Raw genomic sequence first — 18,635 nt, forward strand, 5'->3', positions numbered from 1 at the left:
ACTAGAAAAGAAAATGAGCTTTAAAAGCTCCCTCCCAACCCAAACACTTCTATGATTCTGTGATTTGAAATTTAAGAATCCAGCTAATCTACTTTGACTTCTGCATCCAGGCTGGGATCTCAGAGCTGCTAAAGCAATTTTACCATGGATTTTAATTGTTTTGTTTTTTGTTCTACCAGACTGAGACTTCCGAATCAATTTGTAATTTTCAGAGTGTCTCACTCCAGTACACAGCTTGTATTTGTTCAAGGCATGTAAATAATTTCACCAATTTACTATGCTAATTTAATTTACCCTGCAGTTATACCTCTTTTAGGAGCTTGAAATCTTCAAGCTGGTCAGGGTTTTTTTTCCCCTATAAAACTGGAATGCAGAAGAGACTCTTTCAACAGTCAAATTTAGGAGTGAATTGCCCTGTTCTGGAGGCTCTGCCCCGTTGTTTTGTGTTTTCTGTTTTCCATAACCTTCTCCAGTAACAAAATGTCAGGGTTGGAGTAAGGTGAAGATGGTGTCAGATTGTTGGCAAAGGTGCAGGGTGATAGGCAGGAAACCACAGAGAGCAGCAGGGGAAATGCTGATCAGATACCAGAGAGAAAACAGGGAAATGCAGTTGTAAGTTCAGAAATTCATCTTGACAAGTCTCTTGATCAAAAGTTCAGTTTCAGAATGGGATTCTCTCCATTATGGTCTGATTCCTTTTGCCAGCAGTGTGGTTGCTTCATCCCTTGCTGTCCTTAAAACAGCCTGACGAGAGTTGTGAAACAAAATTGTTCCCCAAAAGCCCAAGTCTGTGGCAGAGCCCTTTGCCTGCTTTAACTTTGCTTGGCACTGCTCAGAAGCTGGACCACACAAACTAAGGACATACCCAGAGGCTCTAATGTGATTTATCTTTCAGCAGGAAAACAACCTGAAATCCATGATAATTTCTCTCTCCTCTTAATGGAGCCCCATTATTGAGGGGATGCTGAACAGGTGGAGGATGATGCAGATTTTCACAAAGCCATCAAGGCTCTTTCCATCTTTTATCATTTCCCTTTGGTTTGGATGTTCTTCCAGCCCTTCCCTAGCCACCCACCAGCCACTTTTTCCCCTCCTGCCCATTTTGCTGTTGAAGGAGAACCAGTTTGCTGGTGGATTAGCAGCGCTGTGTCTGTTTCTTGGCAGGTCATTCCGGCCTGACTTCGTGCTGGTCCGGCAGCATTCCTACAGCATGGCCGAGAACGAGGACTTCCGTAACCTGATCATCGGCATGCAGTACGCCGGCATCCCCAGCGTCAACTCCCTCGAGTCCATCTACAACTTCTGTGACAAGCCCTGGGTGGTGAGTGCTGCACCTGGGAATCTCCTGGGCCCGGGAATTCTGCTGCTGCAAAGCCTTTCTTTAATTGCCTCTTTCGTTGCCCTTCGCGAACGTTGGTTATCCAACTGCAAACCTCCCTCGCCGAGCGGTGGAATAGTGGAAGGGTTAAAAACCAAACATAGACATTTAAATAATGGGGTTTTTTTTTCCAAGAGCCAGTGTGGGGACGGAGAGGGAAAATCTTTGTAGTACAAATAGAGAAATAAGTGAGGCGTCCAATGGAAAGGCTCCCCACTGCTTACACGCTTCCTCAAAGTGAGGAAAGAGTGTTCACAATTTGTCTGGGAAAAGCAAGCTGAGAATATTTCTCATATTTGTGGCTTTGAACATAATTTGAACAGGCTCTAGCCAGTGTTTTCCTCATTCCTGTGAAATTTTTGGGGCTATGCTTTAGCAAGGAAATCTGAAGCGACTCGTTTCCTCATTTGAAAGCCCTTTTCATAATCCTGTGCCTCTGGGGTAGGAGTTGGGCCTTTCAGTTACCCCTGAGCAGTGAGGTACCCTGGAGAGCTGCTGGTCTCTGCCACCTTCAGTGGAGAAGCCAGTGCAGTTTTTCTTGACATGCTTTGTAGAAATGGAGGTAGCATTTGGTGATCCTTTTGGTTCATAAAGAACTAAACATGAGCAACAACAAGTTAAAATGTGGTGCTGTAAAAGGTGATGATCCACAGAGCAGTCACTGCTCCTACAGTTCCATTGTCCAAGAGCTAACACAACTTTTAAAAATCCCACTTCTTACAAATAGCCAAAACTTCATTTTTTCCTCTGATAGCTGGGTAAGAAAAGAACAGTTGTCAATATTTTTGCCACTGCAGAGAAGTTTTACTGCAATACTTTTCATTGCCTTGAAGATGTTTATTTTTTAATACTCACTATGAGAATCCCTCCAAACAATCGTCAGCACTTTTTAGCATATACATCTTGCAGCTGATTTTATTATCCTTTTATGCTGCAGTAAACTGCTGCAGGGGGGGAATAAATAATTGATAGAGCATTTGCAGCTCCTCAGTACATACTGTACATTGCCAAATTCATTATCTTAGTGCATCACATCTTCCAGCTGTGTGGCATTTCCCAGTGCTTTGATTCACTGGGTGCAATAGAGCTGGGTGGGGAAAGCAAAGCCAGGAGCATTTAGATGCAATAATGATGCAATAAAAAGTAAAGCAATAATTCCTCCTTACAGACTGCCATATCTGTGTTTATCACTGCCCTTCAGTGGGTCCTAGTGAGGAGTGTGGGCTTTTAGTGTGAGCACAGATAGAGTTTGTGTACAAACCTGGGGGTTTGTTTGGCTGCTTAACCTGGGATATCCTGCCTTGTGTTCTTGGGGGTGCTGGAGATGTAGAGACAACTGTGTATATCCCAGAGCATCATGAAATCTTCACCAGATTTAGGAAAGGAAAGCAGAGGAAGAACTCATGGACCTGTGTGGGGCCAGGAGCTGGACTTCAATGAACCTTGTAGGTCCCTTCCAACTCAGGATATTCCGGAATTCTATGAAGCCATTCCAACCCATTCCCTGAGGGTAAAAATCCATTAACCTTAGACTCAGCCAACTTCATGGCTGGTCAGATATTGCAGCAGAATCCAGGCACTGTTGGTTTTGCCAATATCATTGTCTGCCTTGTTTGGTTGGATCAATCCCTCGTATGCTCCCTGCCTGGGTGAAATCCCTGCTGAAAATTGTTGTGGATGCCTGGGAATGCACTCCTCAGTCTGCTGCTGCCTGCTAAAATTAAGGGTTTGTGCTCCTACATGGCCATGGACATGCTGGGATTTCCCATCAATTCACCCCCTCTTCACAGCATGGCAGGGATTTCTTCCTGCACAATCCCTTTGTCAGCACCAGTGACCTGATGTTCGTGTGAAAGCTCTCTCTATAAACATTGCAAGTGCAAAAGCCCCATGGAAAACTGGGAAGCAGAACGCTACATAAAGCCATGAGTAACAACCTTTACTAATTCACGAGAAATAGATTGACTTTCCTGCAGGTAAAATTTGGAGTGGCAGAAGGGAATTACAACTTTGATAACAGCAGGGAAGAAAAAGGGGGTGTGCAATGGAATGGGCCTTAAAAGGATGGGAAATTATTGAGCTAGCCACAGGCAATCAATCTTCCTTACATCAGAGCAAAATTAGGAGTAGTATAGAACTGCTAGGAGGGGAAGTAGGGGAAGTGAGAGTCGTTATAAAAGGGCTCTCAAACAAAATGAGAGTTAGAACTCAACATCCAAGATCTTTGTGGTTTAAATGACTGCTCTTCACAGTGCCAGGTGTTTGGTGTTTTTGGAACACACAGCTCCAGATGTACAACTGCTTTTCAGCTCGGGGGGCAGATTCACACTCTGTGCCACAAACTGCAGCACCTGCCCTTGATTTTCCAGGAAAGATCTTTTTGTATTTTGGCTTTCTGTGCCTTTGCCAATAGACAGTGAACAAATGTGTATTTGATCTGAGGTGTATTACTGAAAGGTGGGGTGTGGTGGGACGATTGCCAGGAACATACTGAGAGCAGGTCTTAAACCTCATGTTCTCTTGTGTCAGGGCATGCACAGCTCCTCCAAATTCACAGCAGAAGTTCAGAGCACTGTGAGGAGCTGGGCCGCGAGCAACCAGGGGGAAGAAAATGTTGGAATGAGTGTGTGTGGTGAGATGTTTGTGTACTGAAACATGTTCAGGGCTTGGGGTTGTTACAGGGCTCAGGTTATTTCTCTTCTGTGATAACACTTAGCACTTAGCTCATGGAAAATTCATGGCCCTGGCTCGGGATGGGTTTCACTTAAATGCTAGTGAGAGTGTCAGAAAGCTGGGGGGAAAACATGAGTTTTATAAATAAAGACTAAGTTCTTTATTGCTGAGCTCATGCAGAGCTGTGGAGGGACCGTTTTAAGGTTCATGCCCTCGTTGAAGAATTATTATTAAAACATTAGAATGTTTCAGGGCAGGGTTGTGCTGCAAAGGAACAGTCTTGGGCATGACATGTCGCACTAAAATGAGACTTTAAATTTTACCTGGCTCAATTTACAGCTACACTGAGTTAAGGGGAGGCAAAAACATCCACTGTCCTTGTAGGATTCCCAATCCACCTCACAGTTTTACTCTTGCCTAATGGGGCGTGGATCCTGCTGCAAAGCATTTATGAAAACAAAAAGTAAAGATAAAAAAAAAGAGCACAATTAATTCTCCAAACTTAATATTTGATATTATTTAAATTATCTGTTTTCCTTTAGAAAATGTCATTCAGGAAATAAGGGAGGATTCCCTTAACTGAGGCTTAGGAGCTTGTGTGCAAACTTTCTCATAATGCATGATGTCATTGTCCCTGGAGGGATTTAAGGCTTAAGTTCCACGTAGATGTGGAACTTAAGGACAAGGATGAGTGGTGGACTTAGAAGTTCATGGTTAGTGCCTGGTCTTGGTGATCCTAGAGGGCTTTCCCAACCTAAATGGTTCTGTGGTTCTATGTAGGTGAGTGAAGGAGTAATTGCAGAGGCCAGAAGGAACAGGAAAATGTGATGATGATATCAGTGCTTGCAGCATTAGGTAAAATCTCATTATTTAGACTAGGGAAATAATACTTTAAAAACCCCAGCAAAACAACATGTATTAAAAAAATACATAACATGATTTTCCAGTGTCCTGGGATGAAGATTTTGAAAAGTTCTTCTGCCCTGCATGCATCCCTTTGCATGCTTGTAATGACTGATGTGAAACTTGCATGCTGAAGGGTTTCCTTCAATTGAACCCTGCTGGATTTTAGCTTCAGCTGCAAATATTGGTGACAGGGGCGCAGCTTTTTTGGAACACCCCAGTTTATTCTCTGCTCACCTCACTGTGTCCAGCAGCTTGCTGGTAAGTGGAGTCAGGCGGGGAGGTGGAGTTGAGTGACACCAAACAGGCAAACTGATTTCATTGTCAGGGGCTGCAAGGTTCAATGCCCACGGCTGCTGCAGATAGAATATAGGGTTGGGGTTTATTTCAGTTAAACCTGACTCTAATGTGATAATTGCAGGCATTACAGGGGCTGGATTGGTACTTCCAGGTTCTTTCTGACACTGATAAACATTTCAGCCCTGCAGAGACTCCAGAATTGCTGCACTTGTGTAGAGCAGCTGTACATGACTGAGGAGGAAGAAAACCCTCACAAAATCCTACCCATAAGTGCAGTTCTGGTTCCTTCAGTGCAGAGGAAAAGCATCCCAGCACCTGCAGCTGGCTGCACATCTGTTCTCCTGAGAGCATGTGTGTGTGCCTTGGGAGGCTGCAGGGCTGGTCTGGAGGCTTCAAGGATCTGCTGATGCCTTAATCACACATTCACTCTGCGTAAGGAGGGGGCACAACCTATAATGACCCTCAGTTGTGAACACTGTGACCCCCTTTAGCTGTTGCCAGGGTGGTGGAAGGGTCTGTACTTAGCTGGAAGTACGGAGGGAGGGAATCCCGGAGGGATTTGGGACGCCCACATGTGCCGAGCTCGGGCAGAGCTGTCCCAGGCTGTGGAGAGGCAGCTGAGCTGGCTCTGCAGGGATGGGAGCTGGTGCTGAGCAGCTTGGCCCCAGGCAAAGGGCAGTGCCGGCACAGGGACACTCCGCTCCCTCGCTCCAGGGATGTGGGAACAGAGGAACCAGCGAGGAAGGGTTTCCTGGGCCAAAGCTGTCAGAGACACCTGTGGGTTTGTGAAGAAAGCTGAAAGGTCCTGGTGTTTTTCACACAGAGCTCCAGATGGGAACCCATCTTGTGCTGAAACATCTTCAGATGTCACACTCTGCTCCATTGCAGGAATTTATTGTTATTAGGGCTTTTAAATGTTAGAGAAGTGACACAGACACTTTGTCATGCCAGAACTTCTTTCCTTGCTCACCCGCAGCCATTCTGAGGGAAGGCTGGGTATGGCTCTTCCTTTTGTCAGGCTTTGGGAGTATTGTAAATCTTACAGTTGTTGTTTGTTTCTTCTCCTACACTTTGGGAGTAGACAGCCAAATTTTTTTTTTCAAGTTTGTTGATATTTTCCTTACTTTGCTCCTCTTGCCAAGCTTACACAATTCTGTGACTTCATGTGCCGTGTTCTGCTTTGCATTTCTTTTTGCAGATGCTCTTCTACTTATCTGTCTTCATCTTTCCACTCCAACTGGACATTTAACTTCTCTGTTTTTACCTTGCTTTCTTGGAAGGTCTGTTTTAGCTGCCCTTTCTTGCTGTTTGATGGGTTCTAGTGCTCTTCCCCACCTTGTTTTCTCCTCCGTGTGTTGCTGCTCCAAGTTGGTCTCTTGTGCTTTTTCCACTCCCAGTTATACTTAAATAATCTTGAGCAACAGATTGGGGCACTGGCAGGACATTTGTCGGGACTCTGCAGGGAGGAGCAGAAAAAAAGAGATGAGCTCTGCTCCTTCCAGCTTCCTGTTGACACAAATTATTGAAGCTATGCTAATGGGAGACATAACCACGCAGAGGAGATTCAATTTTGTGTCAAAGCATCTTCTGGAGAGTGAAAAACAAACAGAATGAATGTGTGCAAGAAGAGAAGCATTTTGAAAAGCTACTTGCTGTAAATCTGGGAGATTTTCAGTGCTATTGCCTGTCGGGTTTAAAGAAAGAAATTCTCAATGTTTGTTTCACTATAAGAAAATCCTGTGCTCGTTACCAAAAGTCAGATTTGTGCAATAATGCTGAGCAATGGGATAGAATTTGGCTGGTTATTGCTCTCTTTTATGTGCCAGAGGGGATCTTTTTAAAGGTCAAGGCTGGAGAATGCTTACCTGCAATCTGGTTTCAGCTCAGATGGGGAAGACATTTAGGGATGCTCACATTCCAGTCTGCCATCACGATAAATGTTAGAAACGCTGAGATGTGTTTTAGTCAGTTTTATGTATTTCATTTGATCAAACCTGGAGCCAGCACTGAACTTTCTTGTTTCAACCACTCTGGCAAGATGGATCTCACTGGCAGGTACAGGCAGGGCAGCCAGAGGTGTGCAGTGGCCTTTTCCTGCCCTTTCACTTCAGGAAGTTGCTGAAGTTCCTTTCCCTGCCCCCAGCACTGGACCAGGAGCTGCCTTCTCTCCCAAGCAGGGCAGAGCTGCTTCCTGAGGCACTGGACACCAGGACCTGGGTGGCAGGGCTTGAGCAGCCTCATGTGATGATGTGTGACAATCTCTGTATCAAATTCCATGTGCCTGACAGCAAATATTTGCATCAGTGGCCAGTTTTGTGCCCTTGATTCCTATGAAGGGTATTGGATTTACAGAAGGGTGTTGGTTTTACAGATTTCAAGTGAAAGCAGAGGTCTGTGTACCTCCAGGGCAGCCAGAGAACAAACAAACAGGTGCTTTTCCTCTGAGCAGAGCTTTCTTAGGAATAAACAACCTGCAGTTTAATGCTCTGTCAGCCAGGGAGGGTTTTGGCCTCTTTGCCCAGTCTGCCACTTAAAGCAAAACACATTGATGGATTTGTAGTGCAAGAGCTGAAAGTGAATTCACAAGACTGTGTCAGAAGGAGAGTGAAAACATTGTAAGCTTTTTGGTCAAAAGCCAATTTAATATGAGGTTTGAACATTGAACTGGAGCAAAATTCGTAATTATAAGTTTAAATGCATAACCAGAAATCTAAATAAATTAAACCTAGTAGTGTGTTTGCTCTTTGCACCTCTTTATAGAGCTGGTTTAGTTTAATCTAGTCTTGGAATAGGAAGGGAATATTCCAGCCTTCCTTACTGATTTTGCTTTCCTAAATTAAGTAAGCTCACTTGAAATTCCTGTAAAAAGGAAAAAAAAAAAAAAAAAAGGAGAGATCCTTAAATAATAAATAAATCTCAGTGAGGTGATGATTTTTCTGTTCCATACAGCCATTAATTCTCTCAGCTCTGTATTTATCAATCCTTGCTTGCACTCTCAAGTACTTTATATATAAACTGAGTATGTGAATATTTTGCTTTACCAGCATTTATGGCAATCAGGACAATTTAATGCAAAAGCAGACTCAGATTTTTTGACTGCATTCCTGAATTTTGTGGTGGGTTGTTGCCACTTTGCCCTGTTCTCCTCTACACTAAAAAGCAGCAGTGGGAGCTCTTGACATCCATTACAGACTTTTCACTGCACTGAACATTTCTAGTGGCAGAAAATTCAAACAGACTTTTAACTGTTTCTTACCTTCTAGTGACAGAAACTGTATTCAAATAGAGGCTGTAGAGTTAATATTCAAAACAGGACTGTAAAGCTGTGGCTCATGTCCTTTGCATTGTCTGCTGGTCCTGCTACAGTAGAGAAACCCTCTTTTGAGCTTGGTTAAGGCAAATGTCCATAGCTGGAGGCCAGATTATGGAAATTAAGTTTGATTTTTTGTGCAATCTTAATATGTAATTAAAAAGGAAACCTGTGTGTTATATTCCCTATTAAATTATCTTAGAAAATCATTTTTTCAGTTAAAATCGAGGTTATATCTATTTCTTTGGTGTGTGGCTGTGGCGGCTCAGAGCTGAGGAGAATCAGGGGGGATGAGACTCCCCTTCCTGCCTTGGAATCTATCACCCATCCAGGAAAATCCTTCCTGCTGTGATGGCTCCACCAGGGCAATCCCCACTCCATCCTCTCCCTCTCCTCCAGTGCAGTTCCCCCACATTATCTCCACGGCTCCCACCAGCGCTGCCATTGCCCTCTGACATTCCTGGGTGTTCCCCTGCTGTCCTTAGCTCCTGCTCCCTCTGAGATGGATGAAAGGTGTGCTTGTCCTGGTTTCTTTTTGGGGTGTGTTGGGTATCAGCCACCCCGAAGAGTCCTCTGGCATTCCGTGCTGGGCCCAGCAGAGGATGGCTGGTGGTGTCTGAGGAATGGCATTGCATCCTGGAAATCCACCCTGGAAACCCACCCTGGAAACCCACCCTGGAAACCCACCATGGAAGCCCACCCTGGAAACCCACCCTGGAAACCCACCCTGGAAACCCACCACGGAAATCCACCCTGGAAACCCACCCTGGAAACCCACCACAGAAATCCACCCTGGAAATCCACCCTGGAAACCCACCACGGAAATCCACCCTGGAAATCCACCCTGGAAATCCACCCTGGAAAACCACCCTGGAAATCCATCCTGGAAATCCACCACGGAAACCCACCATGGAAACCCACCATGAAAATCCACCTTGGAAATCCACCCTGGAAATCCACCTCGGAAATCCTCCACTGATTTCTTCCTCCACAAGCTTCGTTGAACTCAGTATTTTTATGGAAACCTCCTATTTGAACTGGACCTCATCTCTAAAAAACCCCACAAACAGGGAAGTCTCCTTCTGTTGCAGTGAGCCCCAAACCCTTCTGAGAAGTGCTTAAGCACAAGGCCAAGTCCCATCAAAATAAACAAGAGCACCAATGTTTCCCTGGTCAGAACACTGAACTCCCTGTTCCCAGAACAGTGGAATAAAGTGCATTTTCTCACTGCTGGAAGAGCACCCAGGAAGGAGTCCCCAGAGCCTCTCACTTCCATAAACTTCTTTTTTCCTTCTGTAACTTTTCATTCTGAAACAAAGAGCTCCAGAAGGCCTCTCGACCTAGGCCTCATGGTATTACCTTTTGCTAATTCTTTAGTACCAGGCATGTCTTGATCTGTGTTCTACCCTTCTATGACCATAGGCTGTTTTCCTTCATTTTAATCTGCGTGTCCTCCTTAAATCTCGCTTTCCTCACTGTTTACACAATTTGTCAGTGCCTCTTCCACCAGCCAAGGTGTCTCTCCTTGCCAGATGCCTTCTTGCCCAACCCTGCAAGCCAGGAGATGTTTTTGTGTCTCTGACTGTGACCCTTTTCTGGTTCTTTGGGATTTTTTTAGTCCTGTTTTTCCAACTGTTGTAGAAAACTTTTCTTTTTTTCTCTCATGGATGCACTCTGGTAATTTGTAAGCCAGTTCATGCAGTTCTTCCAAGGCCATGAGGTTTTTATTTAAGGCTTTTTTTTTTTTTTTTTTTTTTTCATCCTGTAGAAGCTCTTAATGGTTTGTATCTCATCATCTGTGCTTCTAATGTGAAAATATTCCAGCAGTTAATTACAGCAGTGATTAGCAGCAGCAGAGCTGTGCCTCTCAGATTGCAGTTCTCATGCTGCAGGGGAGGGGCAGGAGCCAAGAAATGCCCTTGGAAATTCTGGATAGCTGGAGCAGACAGCCCAAATCCCTCTGGGAAGGGTCAGCTCAACCCACAGGGGCTGAGCAGCTCCATCTCAGGAGGTGCAGCAAGAACCCCAGAGGGCGAGGAGGGAGCTGAAGGCATGGAGGTATCAAGTAGCAAATCAAATGTGTGTGAAGTCAGCCTTCTGGAAAAGTCTTCAGTGTTTGCTAAAGGGTAAGAGAAGAAATGTTGACCAATCTCAACAGAGAAGCACATGGAGAGCACAAAAAGGGTCACGCAGATGCTTCCCAGCTAATAATAATATTAAAAATACAGTCATGTAATATGAAAATACACTACAGGCACCATGTCTAAAATGCAGATATAGAGAAAAACCTTGGCCAAAGTTAATTGACTCCCACAGAGTCCATGTGTCAAATGTATCCTTCCAGCCCCTTCCACACAGCTGCCTTGTTCCTTCTCCCTCTGAAGGATCTCCAATGTGTGTGCCTCAATTTGTTGGCCTGCAAGGACCCCTGTTACGTTTGTGCTTTTGAACATCTCTTACTCTCACAAGGTCATCCAGCCTTTATGGCATGACCAGCCCCATTTCTGAGCCTCAGCCTGACAATGGACATTTCAGCCTGAAAAGAGACATTTCAGCCTAAAAATGGACTTCAGGACATTTTTCCTGGTGCCATCTGGAGGGGATGAAGCAGTCAGTGTGTCATTTTCTTTGTTAATTCCCTATAACAGAGCTGTAACATGACCAGCCCATAATGCAGATCAACTCCAGTTTCAGCTTCACAAACCCTCCAGGGGCCCTGTGCAGAGCACTGTAGGGCAAAGGGACCTTTCCAATGCGTATTGAAAGGGAAAATCCCATTGCAGAGACCCCATCCCTGGTGAATGCTGAGATCACATTAGAAACGGAGAAAATTTTACTTCAGGAATTGCAGCCACAAGTTCTGATACCCATTAATGCATTTGGGAGGAGGCAGGTTTATAGCTGGACATCCAGAGGTAAACTGGTATTTCATGGAATTTCTTCACCCTTAAGATGAGCCCACACCTCAGAGCAGCCAGAGATAAGTTAAATCTCAGCTAAAAGTGATGTTTTTTATGACAGACAGATTCAAGAAGTGTTCACCCATCCAAGTTTTCCCATTTCTCTACTCCTAGAGAACGCCAGCTCCTCTGGGTGGGTGTAAAAGACTATCCAGAGAATTTGGGGATTGTTTTAGTCGTTCCCATGAAGCACTAGATGAGCAGCTGGAATTCTCCTACTGCCAGCAGGAGCAAACTTCAACTTGTAAAGAGAACAGGCAACAAACCCTCAAAAAAGGGAAATCTCTGACAGAGAGGGTTCAGTAAAGTCCATAGCCATGAGGTCCTGCCTGAACAGGGAACAGGCAAACGGGATGCAGTTCCTTGAGTTAAAGTCCTACTCACCACACCAGGAAATTCCCCAGTGGAATGGGCAGTGCTACAGATCCTCCAGCCTGGCAAGAGGGATTAGCAGCTTTCCAGAATTAAGGGTAGCACCATCTGCAGTCATTAGTTTTAAATATCTGATTATCTTCGAGGGAGAAGTTGGTGTGGTTTGTTTAGGAACAAATCCGAGCATCTCAGAGATGGCATGCATGTAATTAAGCACATTTTAACTCCTCGAGAGTGATAAGCAAAGTAATTATCCAACTCTTTATGAAGATAGCAAAGGGATTTTTGGTAACTCCTGCTTGGTTACAGCGTGATCTGTGCAGCCAAATTTAGAGTTCCAGTCTTGGGGTGAGGAAACCCCAGAATGATTTGATATGAAATCAAGGGGCATAAGTTCCTTTTTGACTAAATATTTATTCTCTGTGTCACACCTTGTTGGAGAGGAGGAAAAGCACAGCAGTCATCGTCCTGTTCTGTTTTGGAGGAACAATCCATAGTCTGGGTGTGGAAGCATTTTATCCTGCCTAGAAAAGAGCTGACATTGCAATGAATGCTACAAAACCCAACGATTTTCCTCTTAAAATAATAATCTGCAAACTGTAAACACACATACCTGAGGATATCCCTCTCTGAGCTGAAAATAAGATGCATAATTGGAAAATGAGAGGTAAATTCAGCTTGCTAAACTGAGAACCTCTTTCCACTTCCTTTGATTTTTCTTAAGATGTAAAGAAGACTTCTGCTGAAATACTGAGCTCTATGAGTTGGGGGGTTTTTAGATGATTATGGGATTTGATATCCATATAAAATACTTATTAGTATTAGGCTCTATTAGTACTTTCTATTTCATGAACATCCCATGTTTGTAAATGCTCAGAATTGGATTAGATAATTCAGTACTTTATCATCTAAAAAGATGGTGCTCCTGCCCAGGACTGGTGTTCATTTGCTTCAGCTGCTGAAAAGGAAAATATAAAAATATATAATCCAGATCCCACCTAAAAAATGATAGAAGGTCATTAAAATGTAAATTAAATTCCTCTTTATAAACAGCAATTTATAAAGTAGCAATCAGGGAAAATAAGAAATATTTATGGCTGTTTATGGACGTACAATTAGAATGCTGAAATTTTATAAGAGTTGGGGCTGAATTTATCAGGTTGCTCTTTGGGGGAGAAATGATTGACAAGAGATTCCCAGATTGTAGACACGGAGGTGAGGCAGCATCTCAGCAGGGTAAAGGATAAATCATTCCCCCATCTGTGGGAATTTGAGAGATTTCTCTCCTTTGCCTCACAAATGGAAACCTACCTCCTTTTCCCACCTGCTATCTCCTAGCTTAATTACTGGATTAGAGGGTAATTTGGAATGATACACGTCTGTTATCTGTGGCTGATACTATTTTATTTTAATTAAAATACTATTTTATTTTAATTAACTATATTATTTTAATTAACTATCTTTATTAACTATTAATTAACTATATAAACTATTTAATTAACTATATTATTTTATTTTAATTTAAAAAGAATCTTTCTTACCTCTTGCATCAACACCACAATCCCTACAAAAAATGCCAGTTTCTTACTGTCTTCTGCTCCCTTTCAGTGAAAACGGAAAAGAAAGTAAGGAAAGAATCACAGGAAATACAATCAGATGATTTTTTTTTTTTTCCATTGGAGGCTTTTACTTAAAGATAGGTAAATAGATTTATTTTAACCCAACAATTATTTGGCAAGAATCATGTATTTAATAGTAAGTATTTTCTTGTGGAATTTGGAATTTGGCTCTTGGATCAGAACAAAAATAACGAGTAAGTTGTCAGGAATCCTATTCCCAAACCACCTTATTTTGGTAGCTGTGATAATATTTCCTTTCCTTGAGGCCTGATTTGCACAGCACACAACCCAACTACAATTTCTTAGGCTTTTGGTGAAGACTACTCATCATTAAGGTATTTTCCACTGGCCTTCCAAATTTAAAGATGTATTTTACCAAACCTAAGTAAACACCACTAAATTAAACAAGTCCTCTCTGCCAGCTGGAAATGCAAGCAAAGCTTTCATGGGTTTTTTCCCCTTTAAACAGTTTTTGCTCTCCCTGCCCCCTGAGCCTCTTCTCAGAGTAAGTATTTTATCTGCATTATGGACAGAGTTCTATTGTTCTGTGCTTTTTGTGCTGTTTGCAACCAGCAAATCCCACTATTCAAAGTGTTGTGCTGAGTTGTTTATGTCCCGTGTTGGCATCACGACAATTGAACACATCACAGGCACGGCCGAGCCAGAGCTTCGGAGTCCTGGAACAGTGAGCTTTGGCTGCCAGAGCCCTCCTGCTCCCTGGAAACCTCAGCTCAGGCTCAGGAGTGATTTAGTTTTCCAACTGTTACCAGAGGAGAGTTTATCTGCTCAGTAAAGAGAAAGAACAGCCCCAAACCCATCTCTATTTAATAAAGAATTCTCTTGTTTTGCATGTAAATGTTGTTCAGCGTAAAGCTGCTGCAGTCCAGAGTGCAGGTAGGCAGGAGCATTGATAGACTATCAGCATATTATATAAAAAACACAAATAGAAATGGCATAACATGGAGCAGTTGAAATCATCCCCACCCTTGGTGGTGGTGCAAGGATGGCCATGTGGGAACGGCCCGTGGCTGCAGCCTGGGAGATGGAACTTCTCCAGTTTGTTTCTCACCCGACCTGTTAACGTGACACAGTTGCTTTTATCTCTTTGCCAACACTGCAAAATCAATGTCAGGGAGGTGGCAGCCACTAAATGAATGATAAATGCCTGGTCTTTAGGTTCAAGATGATAGAAAAGATGAAATTATGATGATTTTATTGTCACAGAATCTTCTTAAAACATACAGACAATGAGATATCTGAAATCCAGTATTCCCATGTATTTCATTTTCTCTACCTGTGGGGGATTAACTTTTCAAGGTGTTTTTCTGTGTTGATCTTCACATGAAGCCACAGCTTGGGTGGATTAAAAAGGTGTGTGAGGAGGAGGAGAGAGGCTGTGTGGGCTGTGCCCCTGGATCCACTGAGTTTATGAAACACCCAAGAGAAGATGCAAAATGTCAGTATGAGCTCATGTGGGCACGATGAGGTTCCTCTCCTAAGCTTTCTGTTTTGTTCTGCTTTGTTTTGCAGTTTGCCCAGCTGGTGTCTGTCTACAAAACTTTGGGCCCAGAGAAGTTCCCTCTAATTGAGCAGACGTTCTACCCAAATCACAAGGAGATGGTAGGTGCAAACAGCAGTGCTAAATCTGCTTTCTGTGACTGTAAAGCAGGGACTGTCACAAACAATTCCTTTTTCCCCATTTACTGTCTATTCCAAAAGCCATTTTGGCAGCTTTTGGAGAGGTGGGACTGGGTGACCACTTGAAAGCACTGTGATGGTGAGCTGGAGCGTGCTCAGATGGAAAGGTGGCCATTTTTCAGCTGCCCAAATTCAGATCTCAGAGAGATTAAATGGTTACAAGGACACTGAACAACTGTTAAAGTGCAAGAGTCACCTTCATGGTTTGTTTTGCCCCCAGTCCTTCCTGATGTGTTCAGAGCGTTTCCTGTCTTTGGAGATGATGCACTGGTCACTGCAGAGCTCTGAACTCAGCCAGAATCAGGGTGGTTGTGACTGGTGATCTTCGGGTAGCTGAGCTAACACTGATTCCCAGTGCTTTACAGACATGAAAGTAACACAGATGAGCCTGTCAGAGTCCAAGGAGCAGCTGGATGATGCTTTTAGGCTATGGTTTAGTTTTAGGCAGCAGTGAGGAGCAGGGAGTGGGACATGATGACCCTTATGGGATCCTTCCAACTTGAGACTGGCTACGATTTATTGAAAAAGCAGGTCTTTGGGGTGCATTGCTAAACTGCAGTACACAGAAACAAAGAACATTTCATTTTGGGGCAAGAACTAATGTGTCAGACTTGTAAGTTTATATGGCGTATTCTTCTGAGGTCAGCAACTGTGTGAGTGGTTTTCCCTACCTACATTCCTCCACATTGCTCGTTAAAGTCTGAACTAATAAGTTATTTCTCTTTTGTTTGAACTTCTGAATGTTTTTCTCCACAGTCATGTAATTTTTTTTCACATATTTCTATGGTAATGAATGTTAATCCAGAGAAAATGAATATGTTTGGGTGCTGCATTGCCGCTCAGAACGGCTGCAGTAGCTGCCTGTGATGACACTCATTTGTTTGGTTTTATTCCTTCTGATGAAGGTTTTTGGAACTTGGTGGCTTGGGAAATAATCAGGCAATGTGATACGAGATAACATTTTGTTTGAATTCCTAGAGTGGGTTGTAAGATGATCTGGAAATCAGAGTCTTCTCATGCTGCACTGAAACCATATCATTTTGTTTTGTTCTGGGTTTTCAACACTTTATCAACAGCTGGCCTCATTTGCATGTGTTGATGCAGAATTTGGCCATTAATTGGCAGTTTAAAATATTTTTTTTTTGAGCTCCTCTTGCCTTTGCTCCTTCCCTTTTTATTCTTCAAATGGGAACCTGGAGCTGTCCCCACCCTCCAGTGCAAACCAGCTCAGGGGGGACGTGGGGAGAGGGAGAAAGCCCCAGATCTCTGGGAGCTGAGGGCCAGCTGTGCGTGCCAGAGGTGCTCCTTCCACCCTCTGCTGATCGTTTGTGCCAAGGCTTTGGGCAATAAAAGGTAAATAAACAAAGATGCCACTGCTTTGTGTAAAAATGGAGCTGCTTTAATGAAACACTTTTTGAAACAGAAACATTCATCCCAGACTGATTACACAGAACGCTGGGAGGCTTTTGAACTCAGTGCTAGTTGAGTCATATCTACAGCCTTTCCCTCAGTAATTAGTTCCCTTTATTTCACTGCATTCCCGCCTCTTCTGTTCTCTGCCGTGGCCAAAACAACACGGCTTTTTCAACATAATTGCTGAACAATTTAATTAAAACTTCACTGGAACGTTGAGGAAACACCAGCAATATTCCAGGTGGTTTTTTTCCTCCCCTGTTCACCTGCACAATCTCCCTTCTCTCTTCTTTTCTTTCTACTCTTATCAAAAGTCATGCGAGTCATTTCCATCTTAAAATCAAACACTGTGCCAGGCTGCATTTCTGCTCTACCCTCTCATGTAATGCATGCACAGTTTCAAGAAGTAAAAAGAAAGTGGTGTTAAAATAACCTGCTATTGATAATATATCGCTGCCACTACAGAAAATCTCCTGATAGGAAAATAACATATTCAGAATGCCACGCTGCAGTCAAGCCTTTTCAGAATCTTCCTCAAGGAAAATAAAATCTCATTCTGAAAGGGGTTTTTGTAAAGCTTTTCTTGCCACATTTATTGATATGAGGGAAAAAATTAACTTTTGTACCATCCATTGTGGGAAGTTTGGGCAGATTTATGCTTGGCCAGAAATCAAAGTAGACAGACACTAATTGTGAAACATCTCATGTGGGATATTTTATGGCAGGACAAATAGAAAATGTTTTTAAAACTAATTGTGGCATGCAATTTGTATTACAGTCTGTCCATACATATCAGAGAAAGCATTTATTTGTGCAAGGTGCACAGAGAAGGCAACCTGGGCTGGGTGAGTTGAGTTTAAGGTCTGGTTACTGTAAAAGTGAAATAGAAACAGAGCTCTGGTGAGTTGAAAAGCAGAAAATATCTGTTTGCTGCAGTGTTCCCCAAAAGGCACCATCCCCTCAAAATGGATTTGGAGACAAATGCTGCAGGACTGGTACTGAATATTAACCATTGAATATCAACCTTTGGGGTTATCGAGCTCTGTGGGATTCTCTAGGAATTGGTTTGATCTGACACGAGGAAATAAGGCCTGGCTTTGAATCTTTCTGTAATTAGTAATACAAATGCACAGCACTGTCAGTAAAGAGCTCTGCCAGTATTGTCACTGCAATATCAATTCTTTTTTGGAAGAAATGTAGCTTTTTTATTCTTTTTGTTTCATTTATGTAAGTTTATGGTCCAAATTATTAGTGTTAGGAAATCTTTGGTTTGTCTTGAATAAAGCAGAAAGCAAGCTGGGCTTTACATTTGGCAGCACATATATATGGTTTTAATTTAGGGTTGTAAATTAAAAGAGCCAGACTGATTTATTGTAAATCAGAAGTCAAGCATTGGCTTTTATATATCATGGGACATGTATTCCTCAAAGGAATAATGACTTGCTTTCCTGTTGGCCTTGCACGATTTGCATTTCACTGGAAATGTATAAACTTAGCCACAGCAAAAGTAAATATTTTTGCTCAGAAGAGTGTTTCCAAACCTGTCCTTTAGATAAGGGCTCAAGGAATTGTCGAAAGAAATGTTAGAGACACGAAAATGTGACACAAAAGATACTTTATGCAGTGGGGTTTCTTTCAAGTGTCTGTTATCTGTCCAGTGCATCATGTCCTGGTGTGTCCTAAGGTACGTGGGTCACGCTGAATTTCATGTCCAAACTGCTGCTCGTGGGATTGAAGGGAGTCAGGGATGTGCAAATGTTCTTGGCAAGTCAAATCCCCATGGTTTTGTCAGGACTGTCCAGCAAACAGGCTGAAGAAGCCATTTGGAAACCCTTGAGCCCATGGGCAGGAATGTGCTGACCCTGACTGAGCCCCCAGGCTAGGAGTGCCCCCCGGGCTTGGCAGGAACTTGGAAAATGTTTGTGTGAACCCTTTAAACAGACCTGATCCCACCACAGGAGCTCCCGTGAGAGCAGAGGAGAGCTGAATCTCTGCCAATGGAGAAACCA

The 18,635-nt window shown here is 43.2% G+C and overlaps 1 protein-coding gene across 1 annotated transcript in view; it reads left to right on the forward strand.

Moving 5' to 3' along the window:
• SYN2 (synapsin II) overlaps nucleotides 1-18,635 on the forward strand; it is a 153,527-nt gene that overhangs the window by 60,740 nt on the left and 74,152 nt on the right. Inside the window, exons 4-5 of the mRNA XM_032120426.1 lie at nucleotides 1,165-1,321; nucleotides 15,046-15,135. Coding sequence (XP_031976317.1) covers nucleotides 1,165-1,321; nucleotides 15,046-15,135 — 247 coding nt within the window. The remainder of the gene's footprint in view (nucleotides 1-1,164; nucleotides 1,322-15,045; nucleotides 15,136-18,635) is intronic.

The sequence above is a fragment of the Corvus moneduloides genome, chromosome 11 (genome assembly GCF_009650955.1).
Source record: "Corvus moneduloides isolate bCorMon1 chromosome 11, bCorMon1.pri, whole genome shotgun sequence".
NCBI classification, from domain to species: domain Eukaryota; kingdom Metazoa; phylum Chordata; class Aves; order Passeriformes; family Corvidae; genus Corvus; species Corvus moneduloides.